Genomic DNA, 24,754 nt, shown 5'->3' with positions numbered 1-24,754 from the left:
ATATTCGCCAAAATAGAAACTAAAATGAGGCTGAAATAAGGATCACAATTTTGTCTTTCCAAGCAGTAGAATGGCAAGCTTTGAACAGTAAAAATTTCCTCCGGGCATGCTCATGGATTTCCATGTCAAACACCCATATTTTGAGCAATATGGAGAGGACAAAAAACACCTTGGTACCAAAATAGTTTTAGCTGATGGCTTTTCATGTGTTAATATTTATATTGATATGTTAATACGTTAAAATCAGCTGACAGAAATGATAAACATCCCTCACAACCAGCCAAAACTCAGCCAAAAGTGAGGCAGAGAGGAGGTGTTTGTGTCTGTAAGTCTGTGTAAGTGAAGGACAGTCGGGCTGAGAACGTCACTCTCGGCAGTGGTTGCTGCTTTTCATCCTGCAGATTGAAATGCGAACCCTCAGCATCGGTGCAGGGCATTTTTATGTTGCATTTACCTGTAACACCAGCCCTAACTGCAGTGACACAAATCTTTCATTCAGAGACAATTATTGCAACAAAAGAGGCTTTTTGTCATCCTTTCTTTGTTCAAACCTTTTATAGAATTAAAAATAAATGAATAATCTTCTACAAATTTCATTTGTAGTAGTGGAAAACCACAGTCTGTTTAATTTGTAGTTCTATTTAGTCCTTTTGCACGGAAGATTATTATAATTTTTTTTTTACCAAAGGGCATTTATTACAATATATACGAAATCTGCTATTTACCAAGCTCATACTTAGCTATCTCACGACATAATATAAAAGGCTTATGTGAATCTCAATGCGACTTGCTTAGAGGTACTAACCCAAATATAACATAAGTGATGTTCTCAAAAATTTGTGACAAACGAATATGTGTTTATACCAAAAACCAGTAGGACTTACCATGGCTGACAGACTGCAAATGGACAGTCTTCTGGATTTTTTCCTCATAGTCTGGGGTGCAGGACTTTCGACTGACTTTGGACTTGAACAATGTGTTCATAAGGGTTGACTTTCCAAGACCACTCTGACCTAGAAGAGGAGATCATGAGACAGAGAAGGTCAATGCTGCTTTTCAAAATGCCTGAACTGAGAATACCTCATTCAATATTAAGGGTCTTTCTACACTGTCATCTTTCACAGATTCTCTAGGTATGGATTGCATAGTGCAGACATCTGATTTAGCAAGCTTGCTTGGTAAACAAATGAAGTAGAACTATTCACCTGGCAACTGACAATCACACAAACCGAAGACCAGCAAAGGCAAGCAGATACAGGACCAGAGCTGCACAGGCAAGTGATCCCAGAAATCGGTATGTAAAAATAGTCTCTATGAACATTCTTCAGTTTCTTATGAATATATGGAAAAATCTGAGGCAATGAACAATGATTCCTAAATCATCCAAAACTATTTCCCCATCTGTAACATTATCAGGTTATTCCACCCCATATACAGTATTAAGGTATAAAACAGACGTTTGTTATTGCTGTAAATTATCAGAAGAGGTAAAACATCACATACACAATGCACTGAAAAGCACAATGAAGTTCTGCTACAAAATTGGTCTAGTGTTAAAATGAACTTTACCAACTACGCAACTATTACCCCCCCCCCCCCCCCCCCCACACACACACACACACACAGAGTACTGACAGAAAGTCTTTGGATGCTTGCTTGTAAAAATATTGCAGATTTACTGGTTTTATAACAAAAATCATTACTTCATTCATTTGTTTACAAAAAATCCATCCATCCATTTTCCAAACCACTTATCCTACTGGGTCACGGGAGGTCCAGAGCCTATCCCGGAAGAAATGGGCACAAGGCTGGGAACAACCCAGGATGGGGGGCCAGCCAATCCAATGACAATGGGGCACACTCACACACATGCATTCCTATGGGAAATTAGCAAGTCCAATTAGCCTGAGCATGTTTTTGGACTGTGGGGGGGGTAACCGGAGCACCTGGAGGAAACCCCACGACGACATGGGGAGAACATGCAAACTCCACACACATGTGACCCAGGCGGAGACTCGAACCTGGGTTCCAGAGGTGTGAGGCAACAGTGCTAACCACTGCACCACCATGCCGCCCCTACAAAAAATATATCACATTTCAAGTACTAATGTACTGAAACCAAAATTATTGTTCTAAAAAAGTTGTTCTGAGTTAAAAAAGTTTATTGACAAGCATCATTGGGTGCTTTGTAATTAGTAACACCTTTGAAATAATAAAAAAGCACCAAACATTTGTGTTTGGAATGCCAATGGGAGCCAATGACCACAATAGCAATTAATAGTAAAATGGCAAGAACAGAAGAATAGAGACACTTAATATTAAGAAAATGTCTGTGCGGAGGATATGTGCTGATACGTTAAGCACTGCTTGTCAATGTACTTTTGTTATGAAAACAAAAAATTGGCAAAATTTTTATCGAATTAAACAAGTGTCCCAAGACTATTATTGACCGCCATATATCATCCCTGTGTTGTACATGTTAAATATAAGAAAATCATTGCTTTGTCGACATTCAGTTGTTACAGTTTCATTTTTCAAGTAATTGATGAATATAATAAACTATTGTTCATTCATTCAGTTCTTCACAATGATTCATCCATCCATCCATCCGTCCATCTGTCCATCCATCCATCCATCCATCCATCTTCTACCCGCTTACCCCCAGCGCCTAGGGCCACTTCTTCATGATGATACATGTGAAATTTATTGCGAGGTTCTTTTTTTCCCCAATCAATGAATTTTGTATAGGTTTTTGTCCAAGTAAAACTGCAATGGTCACATTGAATTTATCAAACAATTTGTCGCTAAGGGCAACCCAGTCCCCAGTTCACTTTAATTGTATTTTCATAGATTTATTATAAAGGGCTTTTGCACATTAAAACAAAATGATGAAGAACCTCCTTGGCAGAACTAAACCAGAGCTAATCACCGGCAGAGTTATTCTGTTTTGACTGTACATATGTATTTCTGTGCATGCAATGTGTTTCTATTTAAAGTGATAAAGCGGATGGAGTGGGAACAGTAATTTTAATTCATTTTGATTCAGTAACTCATACACTGATTTGATTCAGTAATGCTTACACTGAGAGGAAGTGAATCAAGCAGAAACCACTAGAGAGGCTCTCTGTATGTCACGGCTATAAATGGCCAACCATTCACAGCTGATCATATGACCAACTGCAGATTTGCACATGTAATTTCAGCTGAAAAAAGCAATTTTCAGTCAGTATCACTGCAAATCATTGTTATATTAAGTTTTCACAAATATGACATTAAGGGCAAAACCTTTAGGAGGACAGACGTAGAAAGGCCCTGAATAATTCAATCAACCGATGCCTTGTTTTAGTATTTGCACTTTTAATCTGATAAAATTTTATGCTTTGATTTTTATTAAGAATCAGATAAAGATTCTGTTATTAATTTCAGAACATAGGTCACAATTGGATGGAGTACATACATACATACACACACATACATACACACATACATAGTAATAAGTTAAATTCTGGAGATAATTCCTTAGATTTTAAAATCAATCACCAAAACGGCAAAGAGTTCGCCATGCAAAAGAACATTCATGGGATTCACTTCCTATGTTTATGACAAACGTAGTACACATCCAATTTAATTAGCACAATCGTAGCATTTAAAAGGCATTTTGCTTCAGGTAAGAAAACCACGAGATGAATCAGTAGGACTTGGCAGGTGCCAGGATGCCATGCGTCATGCTGGAGAGGATGATCACTGGCCTCTGCTACAGTATTCTCCACTCATGAAAGCACACAAAACCACAGCAGGCGCCAATAACGCCGAAGAGGCGATGTTCTCCTGCTGGCTACATCGCATTTCAGGCTATTGCTGTTCTGAATCAGGAAAACATTCCCATGTGACACTATTAAAGCTTGTTCGATTTCCTCGTTGAATCACCCACCCCACATGAAAGCAGAAATAAAAGGAGAAAAGCCAAGCAAGAGAAAAGCAACAGACTGTAATTAATGTTCTTCAGCTTAATGAATCTAGTCCATTGATGAAAAAGTAAGCATTAGATGGATATGATGTAAACCTCCTGGTCTTGATTGTTGCCTGTGGTTCAGTTATATTAGGACCCCACAAACACCAATTCAAATGGGACTCTTAAATTTTAATGAATTTTAAACAAAAATCTTTTCAGGCTGAGTACCAGCCCTTTTGATTTTGATAAATGAGACAAGAACGTGTTTCTGTTTTAGAGAGCCCCTGCACAAGCTGTAGAATTATTTACAAAATTTTAGAATTACCAGCAAAGCCCTAAAAAAAGCCAAAGTGTTGATATACTGATACATTAGTGCTGCATTTAAACACATTATTATAATAATAAAAATCACCATATTCAGTATTATAACATACACAATTGGAAATGCAGTAACGGCTAATTACTCGGCATATGAGCAGCTAGCTGGTGGCTGATTTGAGCCTGGTACTGGGTGTCCGTATGTCAGTGCGGTTCTGCCTGAGGAAAGGTCTTCTTTGGATGGCTGTCAAACTAACAACAGCATTGCTAAGCAACGGATGGAATGAATGAGGAGAAGGATACCAATGAGAAAGAGAAAGTCAGCACCACTGATAGATATTACTGTGCTACTATTACAATCAAACATCACACATTTCAGTCAGGTTGTTTTAAGCAAATTTCTCTAAAAGCAATCATTGTTTCGATTAAACCTGAAACCTTAAACCAGATAAGCTGTCAGAATAAAAATGTATGTATGTATGGATGCATGAACTTGCTATGAGATTCCCTGTGTGACTGACTAGTCTTGTTTCTGCATCCTCCGTTAGTCTGAAAATCAGCAAAAAGTCACCGTGATCAAAGACATAAAAACAGGTTTAATCAGCGCTGCCCCTCCCTACACACAGAACACACGCTGTGCGTAGGGCCCCTATGATCCATGGGGGGGGCATTTCCGCAAGGGGACACACTCTCTGCAAATATGCAAAGGATGCGCGTCGCTGCCGTGAGACGCGCGTAGAGCACCAAGTCAGCCCAAGGCAGGAGAGAAAAAAAGAGACGAGTAATCTGACACTGCAGGCGTTGCCGTAGTGACTGACAGCACACAGCATCTGACCAATCAGCAGTCACACGCACCGACAGGCAGTTGGATCCATGCAGGTGGGGAGACGGCCTCCAAACGGCAATATGAATGGGGAACCAGCAAAAGAAAGAAAAAGTTAAAGCAAGAGGCGGCTCGTGCTTCACGTGAAGGTGGGTCTGTTGTTGAAATAAAATAGAAAAACTTTGTGGCATAAATACAGCAGCTGCTACCCTGCTAATCATGAGACAGAAGAGAGGATCATTCTGTCTACATGTGGACTGGAGATTAAGTTTTCCAGCGGCCCTGATTATCACTTATTGAATGTCTTGTTAACTGCATATACATTCACCTCTGTTGAAAAAGGAGTGGTTAATTGAGCAGTTGGTGGTCGTATGCTGTCTCAGGTTTATCGCCTATCAATCTATGCTATCAATAGAAGTTTTGGGCTATTTTTATGGAGGTAAAATGTCGCCATCTCTTGCAGACGTGATCATCTGTAAAAGGCTTGTTCCATTGTCGGAAGAGGCGATTCATTTGATTCATTCCTACTAATAAAGGTTGTAAACCTAAATTGCATTTCGTGATACAGTCATTTTGTAATGGGGGGCGGGGGGGGAGGAGGAGGGGGGCTCAAAATAAAATTCTGCTTAGGGTCCCAATTTGGCCAGGGACAGCCTTGGGTTTAATGATTAAAAGATTCAAAGATAGGATTCTGCAGTTGTGGTCTCAGTGGTGATTAGGGGTTTCACTTTCTAGACGACTAATCAACTAGTTGACTAATAGATTTACCAGTTGAAGGTTTTGAGTTTTGGTCGTGGAGGACTAGCTGCTGGCAATATAGTTTCAGAAAGCGTCACCACATTTATAATAGTAAATTTATACTTAATTTCTCAATAGATTAGATTGTTTGCCTATCTTTCTTTGGTTTTGAGGAATTATAATATTTATAATTAGTGCCTATTTAAAAACATTCACACGATCTCAGGCACACACTTTACAATGGACCGTGGCAATGTACCATGATGCCTTAATTTCTGGCCAGTGTTTTTGTAATTTGATTTATTTTGCTTACTGTACTGCTGCCAAAACTTCATATTCTGGTTAGACTCTGCTAGAGGTATGACGTGTGTAAGAAGCAAGCTGTGCATTGATATTTTAATGCATTTTCACTGGGACATTAGTAACAAATAAGCAAGGATATTACTTGCAGTGATAAGCCATTTTGATGCATTTTTAAGTTTCATTTACATTTTATGTATTATTTTATAAATCAAGTACTATTTAACCACACGACATGTACAATACCCATATCATATGAAAACAAATCGTTGATCACGTTATATTTTGTATTGCTTTAAAATGGTAGCACAATATGCTGATCCTCCTGTGTGCCATGCCCCCTTGTTACCTCGTGTGGAATCCCGGTGTTCTCAGCTGTGTCTAGTTGGTTAACTGATTCTAATATTTAGTTCTTCCAAGTCTGTCTTTGTTCATGCTTTCTGTCCTGTGTTTTGTTGCTTTGCCAAAATAAAACCCCGTTTTCCTGGCTCTTCGTGTCTCTGCTCCTGCTTCCCCGTTTCGGACCATAACACATATTGCATCTTTAAAATCATAAATACATATGATAACTAATAAACTAATATATGGAGCAGCTTATTAAAGACCCCCCCACCCGGACTCTAACCCCAGTACAAAAGTTTAACTGTCATGCACAGCCAGCTAAAAATGAAACATCCACTGGCCAGTACTAGTACCACTAGCACTAGCCATACAGAGCAGAGGCAGAATATTCTTTAGGTTTAAGTCATTATGTAAACAGTGATGTAATCAATGATGTAATAATAATGATTAGTCGACTACTATTTTGCAAAACTTGGTAACAGAGTTGTGAAACTCCGAACTGATGACATGGAGACATCTCTGTAAATCAGTTCGAACGTGATCTCTTCATATTTATAAAATCTTTATAAAATCTTTCTCCTGCAGAATTCTGCCCGATCCTCCATTGATTTCCTCTCCAGCCACAGAATTCCCAGAAGCCCCTGTGCTCCCAGAAATCAGCCTTCAGCATCCTGTATTCCCACTGTGCTGAGGCTGCAGTATCATTTTCTTTCCACTACTTTGACTCTCACTGCCCATCCTGTATGACGAGTTTGTTTTATCAGGAAATCTTCCCTCTTTTGCTAAGCGCCCCCATTCAACAGTGTGCAAAGTCTGACATAATAACACGTAGAGGATTACGCTTAGAATGGAGTGATTCACGAATTACAGAATTCTGATTCATTTCCTGTATCGGTTACAGCTGAACCACTATCTCCATATTCCGCAGAAATTCCTCCGGGGCCGAGTAAACTTTCATTCAAATCCAGCAATGAGGAACCCTGGAACTGTCAGATCACCACTGAAGTTCCAACATCTGCTTTAGATGTACGACCATATGTAACCGAAAACTGAAAACAATAGATGGTGACTTCAAGTGCCTCTCAACACTAATCTTCAGACCTCATTTCAGCAGTCTAGAAGTATAATATATAGATCTCCTATATATGAAGGAAATGTAGGCAGCGCATTCCCGTACAAAATTCTTTTAATGCCATTGTTTGTTGGTGACAGTCACTGCTTTTCATTACGTGAAACATCTAAAAGCCACACACGGTGAGTGCAAGAAGGAAAAATCCACTGGAATTATTCTGAAGACAGAACATGGACAACAGAGTCGCATTAGACAGCCCCCAGAGGCATGCAAGAGGATGTATATTAAAGTGTGGATTTCTGAAGGGCTCTGATTTCGATTCCTCAAAAGCAGTGAAATGTCCTAAACAAGTGTCAAAATCTTTTCCATGGACTGGCTAAATGACCTGTCACTGGCAACTCTTAAACACCACAGGTATAAATTAACTTTGGGGTAACGTGTATACAGTTCTTTTTCCCCTAATAAATGCAGTTCCTCATGAATGCAGAAATTAACATCTCAATGAACCTTAGTGCTTACATTAACAACTTTGCTTTATAAGAGGAAGCAATATTTTATTGTTTTCATACTGAAAGCTGAAATGCTTTAGACAGCAGTAGTTCTTGTTAAACAAGCTTGAATCTAAAAGTGACCAGAACCATTCCTTTGCACCATTCATGTTCCACACGCGGTTGTTTCTCAGATTCTGATCATAGATGTTTGCAGCGATGATGAAAATGTTATAATATCTGTTACTTCTATGCAAAGATTACATAACAGAAGTGACTCATATTGTAATCTATAGTCATCACTTTTCAAATGTACAATTCAGATGGCATATTTACACGTAAGTGTACGTGTAAAAAGTCAAAATGGTAAATTAATTATGTTCCCCCCCCCCCCGAAATCATTCTCTAGGTAACACACAGTTGTGTCTTTTTCCCCGAGTTGATAAGGTATCTAGTGTAAATGAATAATAAAAGCATTACTAAGGCTGATGATTTTGCAAAAGATATTAGTTGAAAAATAAATAAATAACCCATGCCTCATCCAATCCCTTACCCAGTATGTGATCACAGGGAATACTAATATTGACATAATAATAATAATTAATGAATGCTCAGATCCTGTCCCACATATCCCACCCAGCCTTGTGTCCCGTGTTGTCAGATATGATCCAGCCTCCTCTGCGACTGTACCCATAACGGCTGGAAGACTAATGGATGAATGGACTTATCAATATGATTGTCAATATATGGTTACGTGTAAGGCGATATGACATAAAGGTGATGTTTGGCTGCTCTTTATTTACACAAGGGTGTGACTTCAGAGAATACTCTGCCTGCAGAGAGGAAATGGATGTGAAACACATGCAGCAGCTAGTATGAAGAACCTGGCAGATTGTCTTCACAAAGTTTAGTCATCAGCCGACATTTTGCCATTCTAAATAATTCAAGTTTTCCATATATTAGGCAAGTGGCACATCAGTTGTACAAATGTTTGGTCATATTCATCTAGCAACATGACATAAGACTTCACTGCACTGGGAAAAAAAAAAATCCTGTTAACATATCTGACAGCTACATCTGCTTTTCCTCCCACATGTTGCATTAGCAAACTATGTCTTACTGGCAGGATATACGAAGCAATAGTATTTTGGAATTTGTCATACTTCACATTTCATGAATACATTCCAACACTCTTATTTGTTGCAGCGCTCTGATGTTTTCAAACAAGAACTGGGTCACATGTCAGCACAGACTTCCTCATGCCATCCCTGCTGGGCTCATGAACCTCAGTGTTTATGCAGTTCGACACTGTTTAAAGCAGGTTTTTCGCAGTCTAGAAAAAAAAGGTATATACTAAATGTTTCCAGCACATAAAGCTACATGCACCCATTAATTAACATTTGAAAAGGTAAAGCCCAGGCAGGATGCATTAACCCCCCCTTACAGTTACTAGGGCTGCAAAAAAACATGCTACAGTGACATAAAAGTTACAAAGTGCATATTGATGCAGGTTTTTCTGTTCTTAGATTTGACATCTATCCTGCAGAAGCTCAGCTCGGAGCTGTACAACGAGGCCTTAAGTATCAGCATAGCATCATTGATAAAATCACATTATAACGTAAGATGGTGCCAAAGTTAGAAAGAGAGCAAAGCCTCCATTATGTCAATGTGTACAGCATAGCAGGATAAAGAAAACCTAAAGAGGAAAGCTATGATTATTATTATTGAATTCCATATTGTCGGAAAGGGTCTTAATGTAGCTCTTAAAATGCATGGAAATGCCAGTTCCGCCATAATCAATAAGCCACTAAAGTCCACAAGAGGCCAGAAAATAGATCAAAACCTAACCAGCATGGCTTCATTCATCCACCCAATAAACAGAGCGTTATATTACAATTATGAAGCTGTGTTCCCATGCCAATCTCAAATTCTCCCCTATGCTGCTATACATTTGCATCCATAAATACAAGTAATAAAGATACAGATTCCATTTGCTTGTCCTCTTACAATTTTCACTATGTTTTAGTAAAAACTTTGGCAACTTGCAATTCACATTAAAAGACCACCTATTGAAGAAACATGTAAGAATTCTGGCGTGGTAGATTTCATAGTCTCCAGGAAGAAGTAAGCATTGTGAACTTGTCTCAGAACAGCAACAATGAGCCTATGCAGTGCAGCTCAAATAAGTAACGATACAAAACAAAACTACAGTCCTCTGTCCTCCGTGTGGAAGCAGATGGTGGCCTAGACAAGCCAACTGCAGCTTAAAATATGTGTGTGTTGGGAGGGACTGATTAGTCATGCTGGAAAAGCTAGGGACTCAAAAAAAGCCAGATGTCCTGCAGCCTTTTCTGTTACTTATTCAAAGTCCCTTTCTGATATCAAGTCCACACTTCTCTTCTTTTCCAGAAACCATTCATCAATGCATTGATAATGTACTGACCTACTATCCACCACAAAAGGGTTTTCTGTGTGAACATGTACATTAGGAATGCACTGTCACCCTTGTGTAAAGCATTTAACCAGTTTACAATAGTATAGGCACTTTAACACCAGTATGCACTGGATTTACAATGTGACAATTGCTCAATATGTAATCTACACTTGGCCAAAATACCAGGTCTGATCGACTGGTATGCAAATGACTTCTTTTACTCTGACATCCTTTAGTGTCACTGACAAAACCCACAAAAGCACTGCCCTTTCATACGCTTCTTGTAATATCACCACTCTAAGAAAAGCTTAAAAAAAATCCACTGGAATTTCTCATCTTGCCTCCACTCATGTATCTAGGGAACATTTCACAATCCTGGGGGTTTCCCTGTGGATAGTCTCATCCATAGTTATGGTTTCTATCCACCATTCCCTGTATAGTGGAGAAAAACTGGCAACCGAAATGCAGTGCCTGTGTTTGGCTTTATTTATACAAGTGTTTTATGTCTGCACAACTTTAAAGCACCTCTATCTATCTATCTATCTATCTATCTATCTATCTATCTATCTATCTATCTATCTATCTATCTATCTATCTATCTATCTATCTATCTTAAAACTTTATATAGCAGGGTAGCTGCACGCAATGCTCTCCTATGCCATTCATTTATAAAAACAATTCAGTGTCAAAACCAAATCAAACATGCCAATATATAAATCAACCTTCTCAGAAGCGCTTACAATTGTATGTGTACATAAGTGAGGCAAACCGAAAGGGGAAAGATATTTGGCCTGTTCAGGTACACTGTACACTGTGTGATGTGCATTACAGAAGTATCTTTTTTTCCCCAGAATAATTGAAACTCAAGACTAAACATTTCTAAGTTCCTCTTATTTGCAGTAATAACAAAACTAGGGAAAAAGTACTGCAAAAGGATTAAGCTGACATACTTACAGTAAAATACAACACCTCTGATTTTATCAGACAGCTGTTAGGCCAGTAAAAAGTGCAAAATTGAAACAACCAAATTAATGAAAACAACTAAAACCCCTAAAAGACACGATTATTGACATAAATCTTAAAATTAGTTAAAAAAAACATTTCTTAAACTACCTGTTAATTTAAAGTAAATTCAGTTTGATTAAACATGTAATCACTGTTTAAATTTATATTTTTTTCAGTCAAAGGTTCAGTAAACAGCCAAACTGATCTTGAAAAAATGCAAACAATACATCACCCCCACATCTGTTTTCAGATTTTAAAATGTACTGATTGCGGTTATGATTAGTTTCACTTTATTGAACTGCATTAGGGGGCGGCATGGTGGTGCAGTGGTTAGCACTGTTGCCTCACACCTCTGGGACTCAAGTTCAAGTCTCCGCCTGGGTCACATGTGTGTGGAGTTTGCATGTTCTCCCCATGTCGTCGTGGGGTTTCCTCCGCGTACTCCAGTTTCCCCCCACAGCCCAAAAACATGCTGAGGCTAATTGGAGTTACTAAATTATTCATAGGTGTGCCTGTGTGAGTGATTGGTGTGCGAGTGTGCCCTGCGATGGGCTGGCCCCCCATCCTGGTTTGTTCCCCACCTCGTGCCCATTGCTTCCGGGATAGGTTCTGGACCCCCTGCGACCCAGTAGTATAAGTGGTTTGGAAAGTGGATGGATGGAACTACATTAGTTTCAGTATTTTTCATACTGTATATTCGATACTATATAACTACTTCATAGACATTGCACCCATTTGCAAAGAAATGCTTTAATCAACATTTTTGGCTGGTATATAATGAGTGATTGAGAATTTGTATTGTAACTGTTCATTCATAATTGCACTTGGAAACAATACGAGGTTAACACTAAAAATATTAACGCTATAAAATCAACTTTAGCATCCTTTTCAAACAGGGCTTACCTACAACCATAATGTTGAACTCGAAGCCAGTCTTCATTGCCTTGCGTCTCATCTGGTCTAACACTGCTTCAATTCCCACGTAGTTCAGGGGTGCATGGTCCTGGGTGTGGTCCTCTGGGCCAGAATCATTGGCGCAGGGCACCTGTTCCGTTGGATCTGTGTCATTCTCCTCCATCTGGACCTGTGTCTTCAATCTCTGGGGTATGTCTGAGGAGGAAGGAGGCAGGATTGAGGATGGCACTCAGATAGTGTAAACAGCTCAGGTAACGGTGAGTTAAAAGGATGATTGGCAGGGGCTTCGGGTCTGCAGAATGGAGAGTTAAATGTAAGTTCATTTTATACATTGCCAATTACAGAAATTTAAATACAGAAAGTGTTCTTTGAAAACATCATCTGGGCTTTCTCTGGTGACTATAGGTCAAAATATGATTACGTGAACTTGTTTTAAAACTGATCACTTCTCAGACAGGTCCCCCCCTCCAAGACGATGTCCTTTGTTGACTTGGAAGGGGTGGCATCTAATATCTACTTCTTCTAATGTCTGTGCATTATCATCATAACCTGCTCTTTTCTCTCTGGGAGTTAAAGATTGAATCTACCTGATAGTTCAGGTCCAAAAAGTAAAAATCCAGACCATGATTTTGGTTTCCCACCAGCTGAGTATAATGAGTCACAGTCGCAGAGTATTCGAGTGGTTGGCTGAATCAAAATATTGGCGTGGTTTTTTACTTTTTGGACCTGAAATATCCACCTCTGTTGCTGAGAATATTTCCAGTTTCACCCAGAACTGACAGAGGATGTTGCCGTAGAGTGATGATAAGAGGATGGAACTCAGCCGACCCAGTAGAACCAGGCTAACGTGTTCTTTGGGCCTTTTCACCTAAGGCAGTTAAAAAATGAATCTACATCAGGGCTAGAATCCAACAGTTTGTAGATTTATCTGTTCAAACACACCCACTAAACCTGGTAATTAACTGATTAAGATGCATTTGAGCAGGGAAATCTATGAAATGTCTAGGGCCAGAAATGAGGAACACTAATCAATACACCCTCATTGATCACACCCTCAGTTTCACACCTAATTGCCAGAAATCCCCCTCATCTAGATTAGTAAATTACCGGTTGTGTGTACCTGTGCTATATTTCTCGCTAGGATACTTAAACCCTTGGAACTCTCACCTTACTGCAAAGTCCAGTCTCTCCTTCTTGAGTTACAGCCTGAGCGTTAGTTTCATTTTGGATTCTCTTGTTTATGACCCTTTGCTTTTAATTTCGTTTTGCAACTATGGACTTTCCCAAACACCCCTTTAGCAGATCTGTCTGGGGATGAATCTCACCATAGAATGGAATTACATCATTATTGATATTGTGGACTTTCCTGGCACTACCTAGTCAGCTATCCCTCTCGACTGGCTTTATATCACTTCTGCAATAAATTGGGAGTAAGTATCACAAGTTCACTTGTAATGGTAGAATCATTCTGTGTGTTATAGCCTTAGTCAACTCAACTGACTCATTCAAGTGAGACATTGAATGTCCTGGTCACTCATTTTCCATTGCCCATGATAGTGAAAGCCAAAAGTATTAAACCAATAGGAACTGGCTATATAACTCAGATCACCAGTCACATCACCCTGCAGCTCAGGTTCCTCCACACTGAACCCATTATTATTCATTTACACTAGAACCCAGCCAGTGTGGACAGTATGTTGTTTTCCGCTTATCTTATTGTTACCTCTAACAATAAGAAGAAGGCCACTTGTAAATCAATGCTTTGACCCTAGGATTGCACAGTCAACCATCTATCAGAAACCATCCATCCATCCATTTTCCAAACCGCTTATCCTACTGGGTCGCGGGGGGTCCAGAGCCTATCCCGGAAGCAATGGGCACGAGGCAGGGAACAACCCAGGATGGGGGGCCAGCCCATCGCAGGACACACTCACACATCATTCACTCACACATGCACACCTATGGGCAATTTAGCAACTCCAATTAGCCTCAGCATGATTTTGGACTGTGGGGGGAAACCAGAGTACCCGGAGGAAACCCCACGACGACTTGGGGAGAACATGCAAACTCCGCACACATGTGACCCAGCCGAGACTCGAACCCAGGTCCTAAAGGTGTGAGGCAACAGTTCTAATCACTGCACCACCATGCTGCCCTCTATCAGAAACCACTCCCCCAAAGTACTGAATCTGCCTATAATCAATCCCAGAGCCCAAGGTCGATAGAACAGTGCCTCTGGAAGCTTTGGGACAGGGATTTATCTGGCCATCTAATTTTCTCATAGCAGCCAGCTTCTTCTTCATTGAGAAGAAGGATGGAGGTCTTCCACGTGCATCGATTACTGCGGTTCAAATGAAATCACAGTGAAGGATCTCATCAGGATATGCAATGGAGTGAATAGAAGACAGTATTCCAATGGATAACTACAAACATATTGCAATGCCCCGTGGTTTGGTTAATGTGCTTTTCTGTTTTGAATTTGTTTTTCAGACCTTCATCAATTAACTTTATGAGTACCTTTAAAAATGTGTTTGCATATACAGACGCTCCTCTACTTATGAGCGAGATATGTTCCGAACAGCCGTTCGTAACTTGAAATGTTCGTAAGTCATTATCTAACATCATTTTAAAGGGTATACGCAAGTACAAAGAACTAGGATGCTGGGAGTACGCATGCTACGCCGTTGTGCAGCGGGAGTAGTGGCGAGAAGTCGTACTAGGCGGAACTGACATGTATTGGGGACAGGAAACAGGAATACAATTTGAATACAATTTGAATACAATTTGGACTTACAGTCCTCTTCGTTCGTTTGTCTGAAAGTTCGTAAGTTGAAAGTTCGTAAGTAGAAAGTTCGTAAGTAGAGGAGTGTCTGTATTATTAGTGGTCACCAACTGGTAGATTGTCTACTGGAATACAATGTAACCATTGGGATCCCCACAATAGATGATATATTGCTCAGCCATTAGATTATTAAAGTTATGTAAAGCACAATCACCTTGTACTGAAGACGTTCCAACAGGCTAACAAAAGGTTAATAAGTTAAAACTAACAGCCAGACCTCACTATACATTTTGGGGTAGACGAAGATGCTTCAGAACCAGGGGTGGAAGCAATACTCTCCCGACAGTAATGCAACCTAATTAGCTTTCAGCCAATGAAAGGATTTATGATTGGTAAAAGGGAACTCTTGGCCATTAAGTTGGCTTTTGAGGAGTGCAGGAACTGGGACTTGAAGTTCTAAGCAACACTTAAATTTATATTTTCCCTTTAACAAGACAGAAACATCACCAGCAATTCATTTCTACAGATTGAAAAGCAGGTCTGGAATGTTTTCTAAATGACTCCAGTCAGTTAAAATTCAAAATTGGACATTTTGTTTGAAAGCAGACACCAAAACTGCACAAGCAGATATTTGTTTACAGCGATAGTACAATTTATAAAGGTCATAAACCCTATAGTAAAATGCAAGGTACCGTGCAGGAAACTCACAGCAGGGCACTGACCCTGCGTGTTCCTTGCCATGCTGTTGGGTATGTGGTTTGTCGATTCATTTTCATCTTTATAGATCTGGAATGCTCTTCAGCAGTCAGTTTGCAATGAAAATGAGACTTAGGGCACATGATAGTCCCTTTGAGAGAATTAAAGTGTGCTCGCCTGTGGTCAGAAAAGCAATTATATCAATTACAATTACATCATTCAAATGGTAAACCAGGGTAGATAATTGTGGCTGCTCTAAGGAATCACATTTCATTTTAATTCATTCTTTGGAAACACGGTAAATGTTTAGTAATATTATTAATAAATGAGAAGGTCCTTCAGATACAGAATATAGCAGTGATTGTGAGTTATTATGTTTCTCAGGACAGATTATCAACAATCTTGGAAAAAAAACATTTTGGAGAAAATTACAATAAACATTGCCAAAAATTTAGGACAGAGACTGAGTTATTCACATTTACTTAAACACAACAGTACACTGCACAGATGTGCTTTTATCGTGGCCATTTAATTCCAGAAATTAGATACAATGGTACTATTCTGAATTCAATATATTATTGTAACGCAGACAGACCCTATAAGCAAGGATCTTGTAACTACAGATTGCTCACAAAGCCTTGTAAACCAGACCAAAGTACTGTATGACACAATCTAGCACTATAAGCTGAGAAGATGAAATGAAAATCCCTCGAAGAGATGAGCTGACGTTAAAGAGGTCAACCAAGGTGCTACCTTCCTTTGACCTGCCTAGAAATGCCTCCCTCTGTGGTGACAAACACCACATTTGAAAAGTTCTGCTTCTGGCTTCATGGAACAAGGCAAGAGAATGGCAGGAAGCAAACTCATTATTTAGGGTGAGGGACACAGAGGCCAGGTAACATCTAACAGATGTTGTTAGATAATTGGGATGTATTAAAGAAAAGCAGAGCAGGCATGACGCTGTAGATGAGGTCAGCAGGTTTGCTGGACCTCTCTGTGCTCGGTACATCTTGTTACACTACAGAGTCTCATAGGGACTCAGGCACCAAAATTATTTTCTCTCAATCAATATTGAATATCATTTGTTAGGCTTAACTCTTGGGACACTTTTTAGCTAAATAGTCCTGTTTCTCCTCTGGCAATCGCCCTCAGCCAAAAAGATCTTAGGATCACATTAATGGTAGATGAACTGTTATTAGAATTGTGGTAGACTCAAATAAAAGCAGACTGATTCTCAATATAATGGTGATAAAATACAACATACATATACACCGAACACCTCTAATTGACTCATAACTCCTGAGCAGAGCCAATAGAACGACACAATTTAAATGAACATAAATGTGTTGCATATTAGCTTGCAAATTAAAGAGTTTTACTAGAGGGTACTGCTGTTTACTTATTTACTTTGCAACTTGGCCTTCAGTGAAGTCTGACTGAACCAGAAATAGAAAACAACTAAATAATCTGACTAAATAAAACATAGATGCACCAAAATATATAGCAAATTGCAGTTCAGTAATTAAGATAATGATCTAAAAACCAACGACTCAGGAAGGAAGGGGGCCTGAATCCGCTGTAAGTTGATAATACCTAGAAAGTTGCAAATAAAGGTCTGACTCATTAATTATACGGCTATGAGCATTTTGTATCTGGACATATAGTTCCAAAATTATTGTCCAACTGGCAGTTATAAAACTACATAATCAACTGACACCCCAGCTGAGTAACAGGAATTTAGGAAGCTGTTTTACGAACCTAATCTATCTCCACATTGTTGGTGAAACGAAACAGGAACAACATTTTTCAAGATAACTGTGCTTTTTTTCCTCCTTCCTGGGAGACAGTTTTAGTCTTTTTGTTTCTGGTCTTTTCTGTGAGAGCCGGTTCCTACAGACCAGCGGGGGTGAGAAGGAGCAATGGGAGGGGAAAGTAAAGGGAGGTTAGAGAAGGGGGCACGGTTAACCAGGAAGAGAGCGGGGGAGGGGCTGCACATATCCAGAGGAAGGATGGGCAATTCCGAAAAACAAGCTGTTAAGGGGCAGAGAAAAGGGACAGGAGAGAGCTGACAGAAGCTCAGTGGCAGATTATAATATTTGGGTGGAAATGCTAATAGTGGCTGAAATTTTTGACATTTTGAAAATGATTTTGAAAAGTATCAGGATAAAATCTTTCCTTCAGTATTTGTCTGTTTTTCATTTCAATTTATCGAAAATACATTTCATTGCAACATTCAGTGAAATATTTTTAAATATCAGTAGGCCATGCCAGCAGGACATCGTCTGAGTATATCACAGCAGACCATCATCATCGTCATCATTATGATATTTATCATCATCATCATCATACCATTATTTGTAGTCATACAATGTTCGCAGGTATTCTGTCAGACACATTATTCATTACAGGACATACTATTTAGATTTGTGATACAAATCTTACTTTTGCAGAGCAATATCTATAATCTATGCACTTTTATTTAAATCATATAGTGAACTTTAACTTAAAGTTTCAGGGTTCATTGAAAAAAACATTTCTTTCTGTAAAATATTTCCTTTTTCATCTTGCAGTTAAAGGAAATTATAGGAAGTTAAAGGAAGTTAAAGGAAATGGATTCCACAATTCCCTGAAGATATTACTGAACAAAATAATTATGCATGATTTAGGTGTACACAAGATTTTGACCTTCCTTGCACTTGTTTGGTTTTCACTTTTAATTTTTTCAGTCTGGCAATGCACAGTGAGCCTAACTGTGCTGCAGTGGTTAATCTCATGAGCTGGAGAAACACAGGCATGGTTTACTTTTATTCCAAAATAATTATTGCAGAAAAATATTTTGCAATCCGATAATGTGGATTTCTTAATGTACAATTCTCAATCAGAGAAACATTTGTGAATACAATAATCTTACATCCGATCACGCTAGAGAGCCCAATTACTTTGTGATACTGATTAAAAAGATTAAATCTACCTCTAAACACTGACCTTGCAAGAAAGATGAAAAATCAGTAATACATAATAAATACTGATACATATGGAACCCTCTTCAGATGAGTCTCCCCCAGTTTGCCTGCAGTTGCTACAGTAATGGAGCATTTCTCAGCAGCCATTTGGCGCTCAGGGCCAGTCCTCTTTCAAACCCACTGAACAGATTCCTACCTTCTCTCATTAACAAAACCCTCCGCCAAACTTCTGCTCAGCAGTAATGCACCAGTTCCTCCACGAAGCAGGCCACTGCTCCTTCCGCTCGCCCTGCAGCTTCACTCCTGCAAAACGTCTCAGCCCAGGACAGGAGGGCTGCGACCGGAATATCTCTTTAAGACTCTCCCTCGCCCCGCTCACTCTCCCCCTCTTCCTCTCTCCCTCCCAAGTGTGGCAGTGAGGGGTCCAGCAACTCAAGCTGTTCTCGGCCATTCACATGCAGATTAGCGAGGGGCTCGCGCTAATCTAACAGACGGCAGAAGCCCAGGCACCGTCCATTTCCCTCCTCCTCCCCTCCAGCTTTTCTTTATTGCCAGCTCTCCAGGCTTGCTCATGAACAAGTGTTACAGCTGACAGTTCATCGACAGTGAATCAAGTGACTTACAGACCGAAAATGTAACAATTAGTATAGAGTCGGGAATACTTTTAACCTTCGATAAGTTTTTTGTAGTAAATAAATGCTATGTGATTATTATACATAATTTAGCATATTGGTATTATAGATAATAATTCCTATTCCTTATTGATGATGTTGCTGTTATTGTAATACCAAAAAAATCTTGATTAAATTTTATTCAAATTAACAGGAAGAAAAAAATCCTGCCAGCTATCACCTCCTTCAGTGCTTCCTGCCAGGAAAAACAAAACATCATATCACACAGTAAAATGAATGAATATCCACTGTTCACAACCGCTTATTGCTTTTAATGCAACAGATGACTTGATGTTCTAATTATATTTTGTTTCCTGTTACCTGGAAAACATTCTACGCTAATTATGACAGCTGTTTTCCCAATTTATGCTAAGTTAAGCATAGGCTATATCACATACGTGTGGTTGTGGGCGTGTTTGCCACAGAGATTAGTTCATGAGATATTAGTTTCCTTGTTTGTAAGGTCACTGTTTCCTGTTTGGTTTTAATCATCTTGACTTACTCTAGTCCGTCTGACTAAGCACTTAACTGTGTTTAATCTCCATTTGTTTTGTCATTCTGTACTTAAGCATGTAATAACATTTAAACAAATTACAGTAGAGTATACGTGATTTTTTAAAAAGTACACAATAAATTATTGTGTTAACTGAAAAATGTAACATTGTGCATAGCCATAAAAAAAGAAACATTCAGATACAGGAACCTCTTTAGTTTAATTTATTTAATTAAATCTATTAAACCTCTCTTATTCACTTCTTTGGTCATTTTTTAAAGTTCAAATGTTAAATTAATTCAAAACAAATGAACTAACAGCAAACATAAAAAAATATATCACTACTTATTAACGTGGAAAGTTTGGTCCCGATGTTATAAATGCAGCATTGTCTGCTCAACTTTAATAGTGGGGTTCGGGGTTTCGTGGTTTCAGACAGTTGTGTTAGTGGCATGGCTCCGACATTCATTTTCCGTCCTTCTGAAAAGCAGTTGCAGACTGTGTGCATTCCCATCCCACATAGTCGCTGCCCCCCCCACCATACAATCTGCTGACAGTCCATTGTCAGCTGTAAATCGGCTAATTTCCAAAGGATAATACAATCTAGCTACTTTCATAATCTCTGTGGATCATTTCTTCTATAAACGCTCTTTAAGTCTTCTCAGATATTTTTTCTTTCCTTTTTAAATGCTCCTTGCATTGATCTGCAGTGATATGAAATGTTTTGCATATCTTCATGCTGGTTTTCATACTGTACATATACATACTGCAGTCCTCCAAAAAATCAGTAATTGAACAGCTCATCACCTATCTGTATTATGGCTCAGAGAACTATGCACTGAATCTCTGTTCCAGAACTGAGATATAAAACAGGAACTTTATAGATGTTATTTGAAAATAAACAGTTGCCGTCACCATTGCGGCTTTTGCCCCTGAAGACAATTCCCAAGGCCTCACCACAGAGTTTTGACTCTGCTTTTCCAGGTCACCGATAATTTATCGCAGATTGAAACTGTTTGCTTTTACTTCTATACTATACCTAAAAGGGGCTCCACTTTCCTTCAAAGTTGTTCTACTCAACACTGACGAGAAAACAGTGTGAGGAAAGAGAGACAGAACACAGGAAGAAAGACATTAACACCTGTGCATGACCCAGTTTACTACAGTATATAAGAAGTCATTGGGAGCAGGAAAAAGGACTGACTGGTGTAAGTGGAAACCAAAGCTTCCCAACTAATTCTAGAATTCAAGACTCTAGACTCCATTTGACTTAGAGAATTTATCATTAGCGAATAAAGCATTTTTTTGTGGAGACTGCTGTTGGTCATTGAAATTTCTGAAATTACATAAATCAGTTATGTACTTAAGCAAAAATGACAGAATCTGTACTTGAATGGAAATGTTTGACATCTGAGAAGAACAGACTCGCACATGACAAAACACAGATCGTTGCTGTATTGACATTTATGATTACTTCATATTCACTGAACTCTTACACTATATTGTATCCAGAATGATGTGATTGGTTAGTGAGAAAAAGTCACGTACTGTAGAACAACTTGCTTAAATACACATGTAAAACATAAAAATGGAGTGCATTGAGGGACCTAATTATATGCAGGACTCACAGACATTGCCATCTGAGATTCTCCTACATTACTCATTTATATCCAATGTCATGTTATGGAGTTTCTTGAACTTTACTGAATAAGTGACAGAGAGACTGGATGATATACAATACTGTCTATAAATTAATATACAGACCTGCTAGTTAGGTTACCAATTTTCTTGTATCTATCAGATTGACCTTTAACTTGTTTGTGCATTATTAATACAATATAGGTCTGTGCTTGTGTGTATGTACGAGTCCCTATATTACATGTTAATGAAATAATATGCAGTTAAGCTGATTACCAATTGCTTCAACGATGGTTATAGATACCAAATAGATACTAAGTACCAGTTTTAACTGAATACTAACTCCCTACATATACATCACACACCTTTTTTTTGTTTCTTTTCAGTATAACTTTCTGTTCCTTATTACATATTTATTATACTGTTTTATTCTTTTATTGCTATTACAATTTTTATTATAGTGGAGGTGACCACCTTTAACTTCACCGCAGGTCTGACGGTATCCTTGATAAAGATCCATGATTCCATGAATGTCGCCCTGTACTGCATATCCATAGAAGATGAATGGATATACGCAATTACACAATAGTGAGGTCAATAGTGCCAGTCTTAGAGAATTCCTTCAAAGACATTAGCGAAATGTGCAGCTCCATTCATATTACTCATATACAAAATGGCCGATCATTATACGGTACATAAATTATGCTTACGAATCAAAGTTTAATTGCTCACACTGTCGGCTTTCACCTCCTACACAAATGTTGTACCAAAATAACTTTGTTTAAATTTTATTTACAATACTTTAAATTTACATAGTTTTCAAGTTTATTTGATAACTATGATGCCCTTTACCAAAATAGCTTTGTTTTATATTTTGATGCAGAAAAATAGCCTTGTTTTTTGCGTTACTATTAGAACACTATTGGCAAGAAATATAGCAATTTCAATGAAAAAAACAGTATTTCCATGTACTGGGATTAAGGGGTGTTCTAATGCTCTCTAGGGTCTGTGGTGCCACGGAGGACAGTGAGGCTAACCTCTCCTTAAAACGATAAAGAGAATGTCACAGTGGTTGTTACATTCCGATGGTTGTCTAGGTAACTTCGCAGGGGAAGCTGAAAGTTTCATGTTACCTCAGAGATAAGAGTCAATGCTGAGAAGAGCAACCTACAGTATATGCAGACATGGCTACTTCCCAGCAGCAGAGGGGTCTGTTCAATCAGAACATCTTCATTAAAATGCTATCAGTAGTAGCCATGTGATCCCAAAGCAATGAACCTCTGGCTCATTAACCTTATCATTTTCTCGGTCTTCCTGTATAACTTCTCTTAGCAGGAATCCAATGAAGAATGAAACAAATGCTAATTGCAATAGACAAAAACAACATTAAAACTAACAAAACTGGTTATAAAACCAGAATGTGTGCAAAAGTGTAGTAGCTGTGGATTGATGTATAGATGGTAAATTACAGAGTGCAAAAATTTAAGAGTGAAAATCACTCATTGCAAATATCTTGCTCCCGTCAAGTCACATTCATTTATTCTTTCCACGAACTGTTTCAGCTGTACATAAAATACTCCTTCCAGCTAATATTCATTATTGCAGACTTGTGATTTAGCCCATGCAGCATCTAAATTATTTATCTGAAATTTCGTACACTGTGCACCCCGAGTAGCATTAAAAATAAAGCATTCATTTTCCTGAATAAAAGCAAATTAGTATATGCATCAACCTTAGTAGAATTCAACAAGTCTCATTTTTACATAATGATGGTTTTCAAACTTTGATAAAAATTGATGACTGAAATGAAAGGTCTTGTAGAGGAACTTGTCAAGCAATAACAGAAGTTGCACCTGAGAAATGACAACGTCGGATGGAAAAAAACGTTCTCTCTAAATACAGCTCCATCTGGCAGCTTACTCAGTCTGCTGTTTAGATAATATAAAACTTACCTGATATTGTGACAGAAGCAACCAGACCTGTCCAACTCTAGCTGGCTTTGATGTCAACCTGGAAGGACGTGCAACTTTTCCAACTGCTGCAACATGTGATAATTAAGAGTTCCCCTCTAACTAAGAATAGAAAAGAAAGCAGAACAGACAGCGATGCAACTGCAATGTGAGAAAGGGAAAGCCAAAGCAGGAAACAAGGAACCATTTGCGGGGCTGTTTGCACAACGAGGAAGCGAGGGCTAGCACTCGGGACACTCGCACAATACAAATTAACCCCCACGCACTCATTCAGACAGCTGCTCCGCCCTTCCCACTCCTTCTATGGCGCTGACAAGCTCCAGACCTATGATCCGTACAGTTAAAGGGACCACAGAGGATAAACACATCTGTGCTATAGAAGGTCTAAGTTACAGATGCCCCGGATTCTCTGGCCATGCGAGCAGCTGGACACGGAGACAGTTAATTTGGGATGAAGAATATCTGCAGGAACTAAAAACAAGCCCCTTCCATGCTGTCAAAAAGGACGTTACATCTAACCCTGCTCCTTTCACATTACTCCCCTGGCCCTGAATCTGACCCACCCCCTTCCTTGTTGCAGTCTAGAAAATTCCATAATAAATAGGCATTTGAATTACGGCACTGTCAGGGTGCCTGAAATGGCAGCATGAAACGCATTCTGAAAAAAAAAATACATAAAAATGTAATTAATTATATTTATTAATAGCACGATTCAGACATGCCAACAATATTGTGCACTGCTATACAGTAAACTTATAAGGTTATGGGGTTAATTTATTAGTTTTCAAATATAAATCTTCTGGCTAAAATGGTTTTGTCATCATTTACAGCCAGTTCCAATCCTGGGTACCTTTAATTTGTAAACCATTATTGCAAATGTATTCAGACCTTCTGTCCAAATTCATGACATATATACATTATAGAAAGTACCTACTGCTTATATAACTTACATTTCACATTTTACTTTACATTTCTTTTTTACTTTCTATTCTACTGAAAGCAAAGGATAACCTACTCAGAAAGGTGGTATCCACAGATTTTTCAACACCCCTGATAAGAATTGCAAAATAAAAAATTTCAAAGAGCAAAATGTTAAAGATGTTGAGAAATTGCAGTACAGAAAAGCACCACGAAGATCCATGTTGTCCAGGTCA

At 38.8% G+C, this 24,754-nt stretch overlaps 1 protein-coding gene across 2 annotated transcripts in view; it reads right to left on the bottom strand.

The window, feature by feature from the left end:
• The window catches only part of LOC125741733 (neuronal-specific septin-3-like), a 34,051-nt gene extending 10,097 nt beyond the window's left edge, over positions 1-23,954 (bottom strand). Inside the window, exons 1-3 of one of the 2 annotated variants that reach the window (XM_049013017.1) lie at positions 23,583-23,954; positions 12,376-12,582; positions 885-1,013 (exon numbers count right to left, since the gene is read on the bottom strand). In XM_049013017.1, coding sequence (XP_048868974.1) covers positions 885-1,013; positions 12,376-12,550 — 304 coding nt within the window. In that variant the 5' untranslated portion in view covers positions 12,551-12,582; positions 23,583-23,954. Of the gene's footprint in view, positions 1-884; positions 1,014-12,375; positions 12,583-19,024; positions 19,206-23,582 lie in introns of those variants that run through there. The other variant, XM_049013016.1, reaches the window with a different exon arrangement.
• Between the last annotated feature and the right edge of the window lie 800 nt (positions 23,955-24,754).

The sequence above is a fragment of the Brienomyrus brachyistius genome, chromosome 5, assembly GCF_023856365.1.
Source record: "Brienomyrus brachyistius isolate T26 chromosome 5, BBRACH_0.4, whole genome shotgun sequence".
NCBI lineage: Eukaryota > Metazoa > Chordata > Actinopteri > Osteoglossiformes > Mormyridae > Brienomyrus > Brienomyrus brachyistius.
This window is presented reverse-complemented; position numbering and strand designations above follow the sequence as displayed.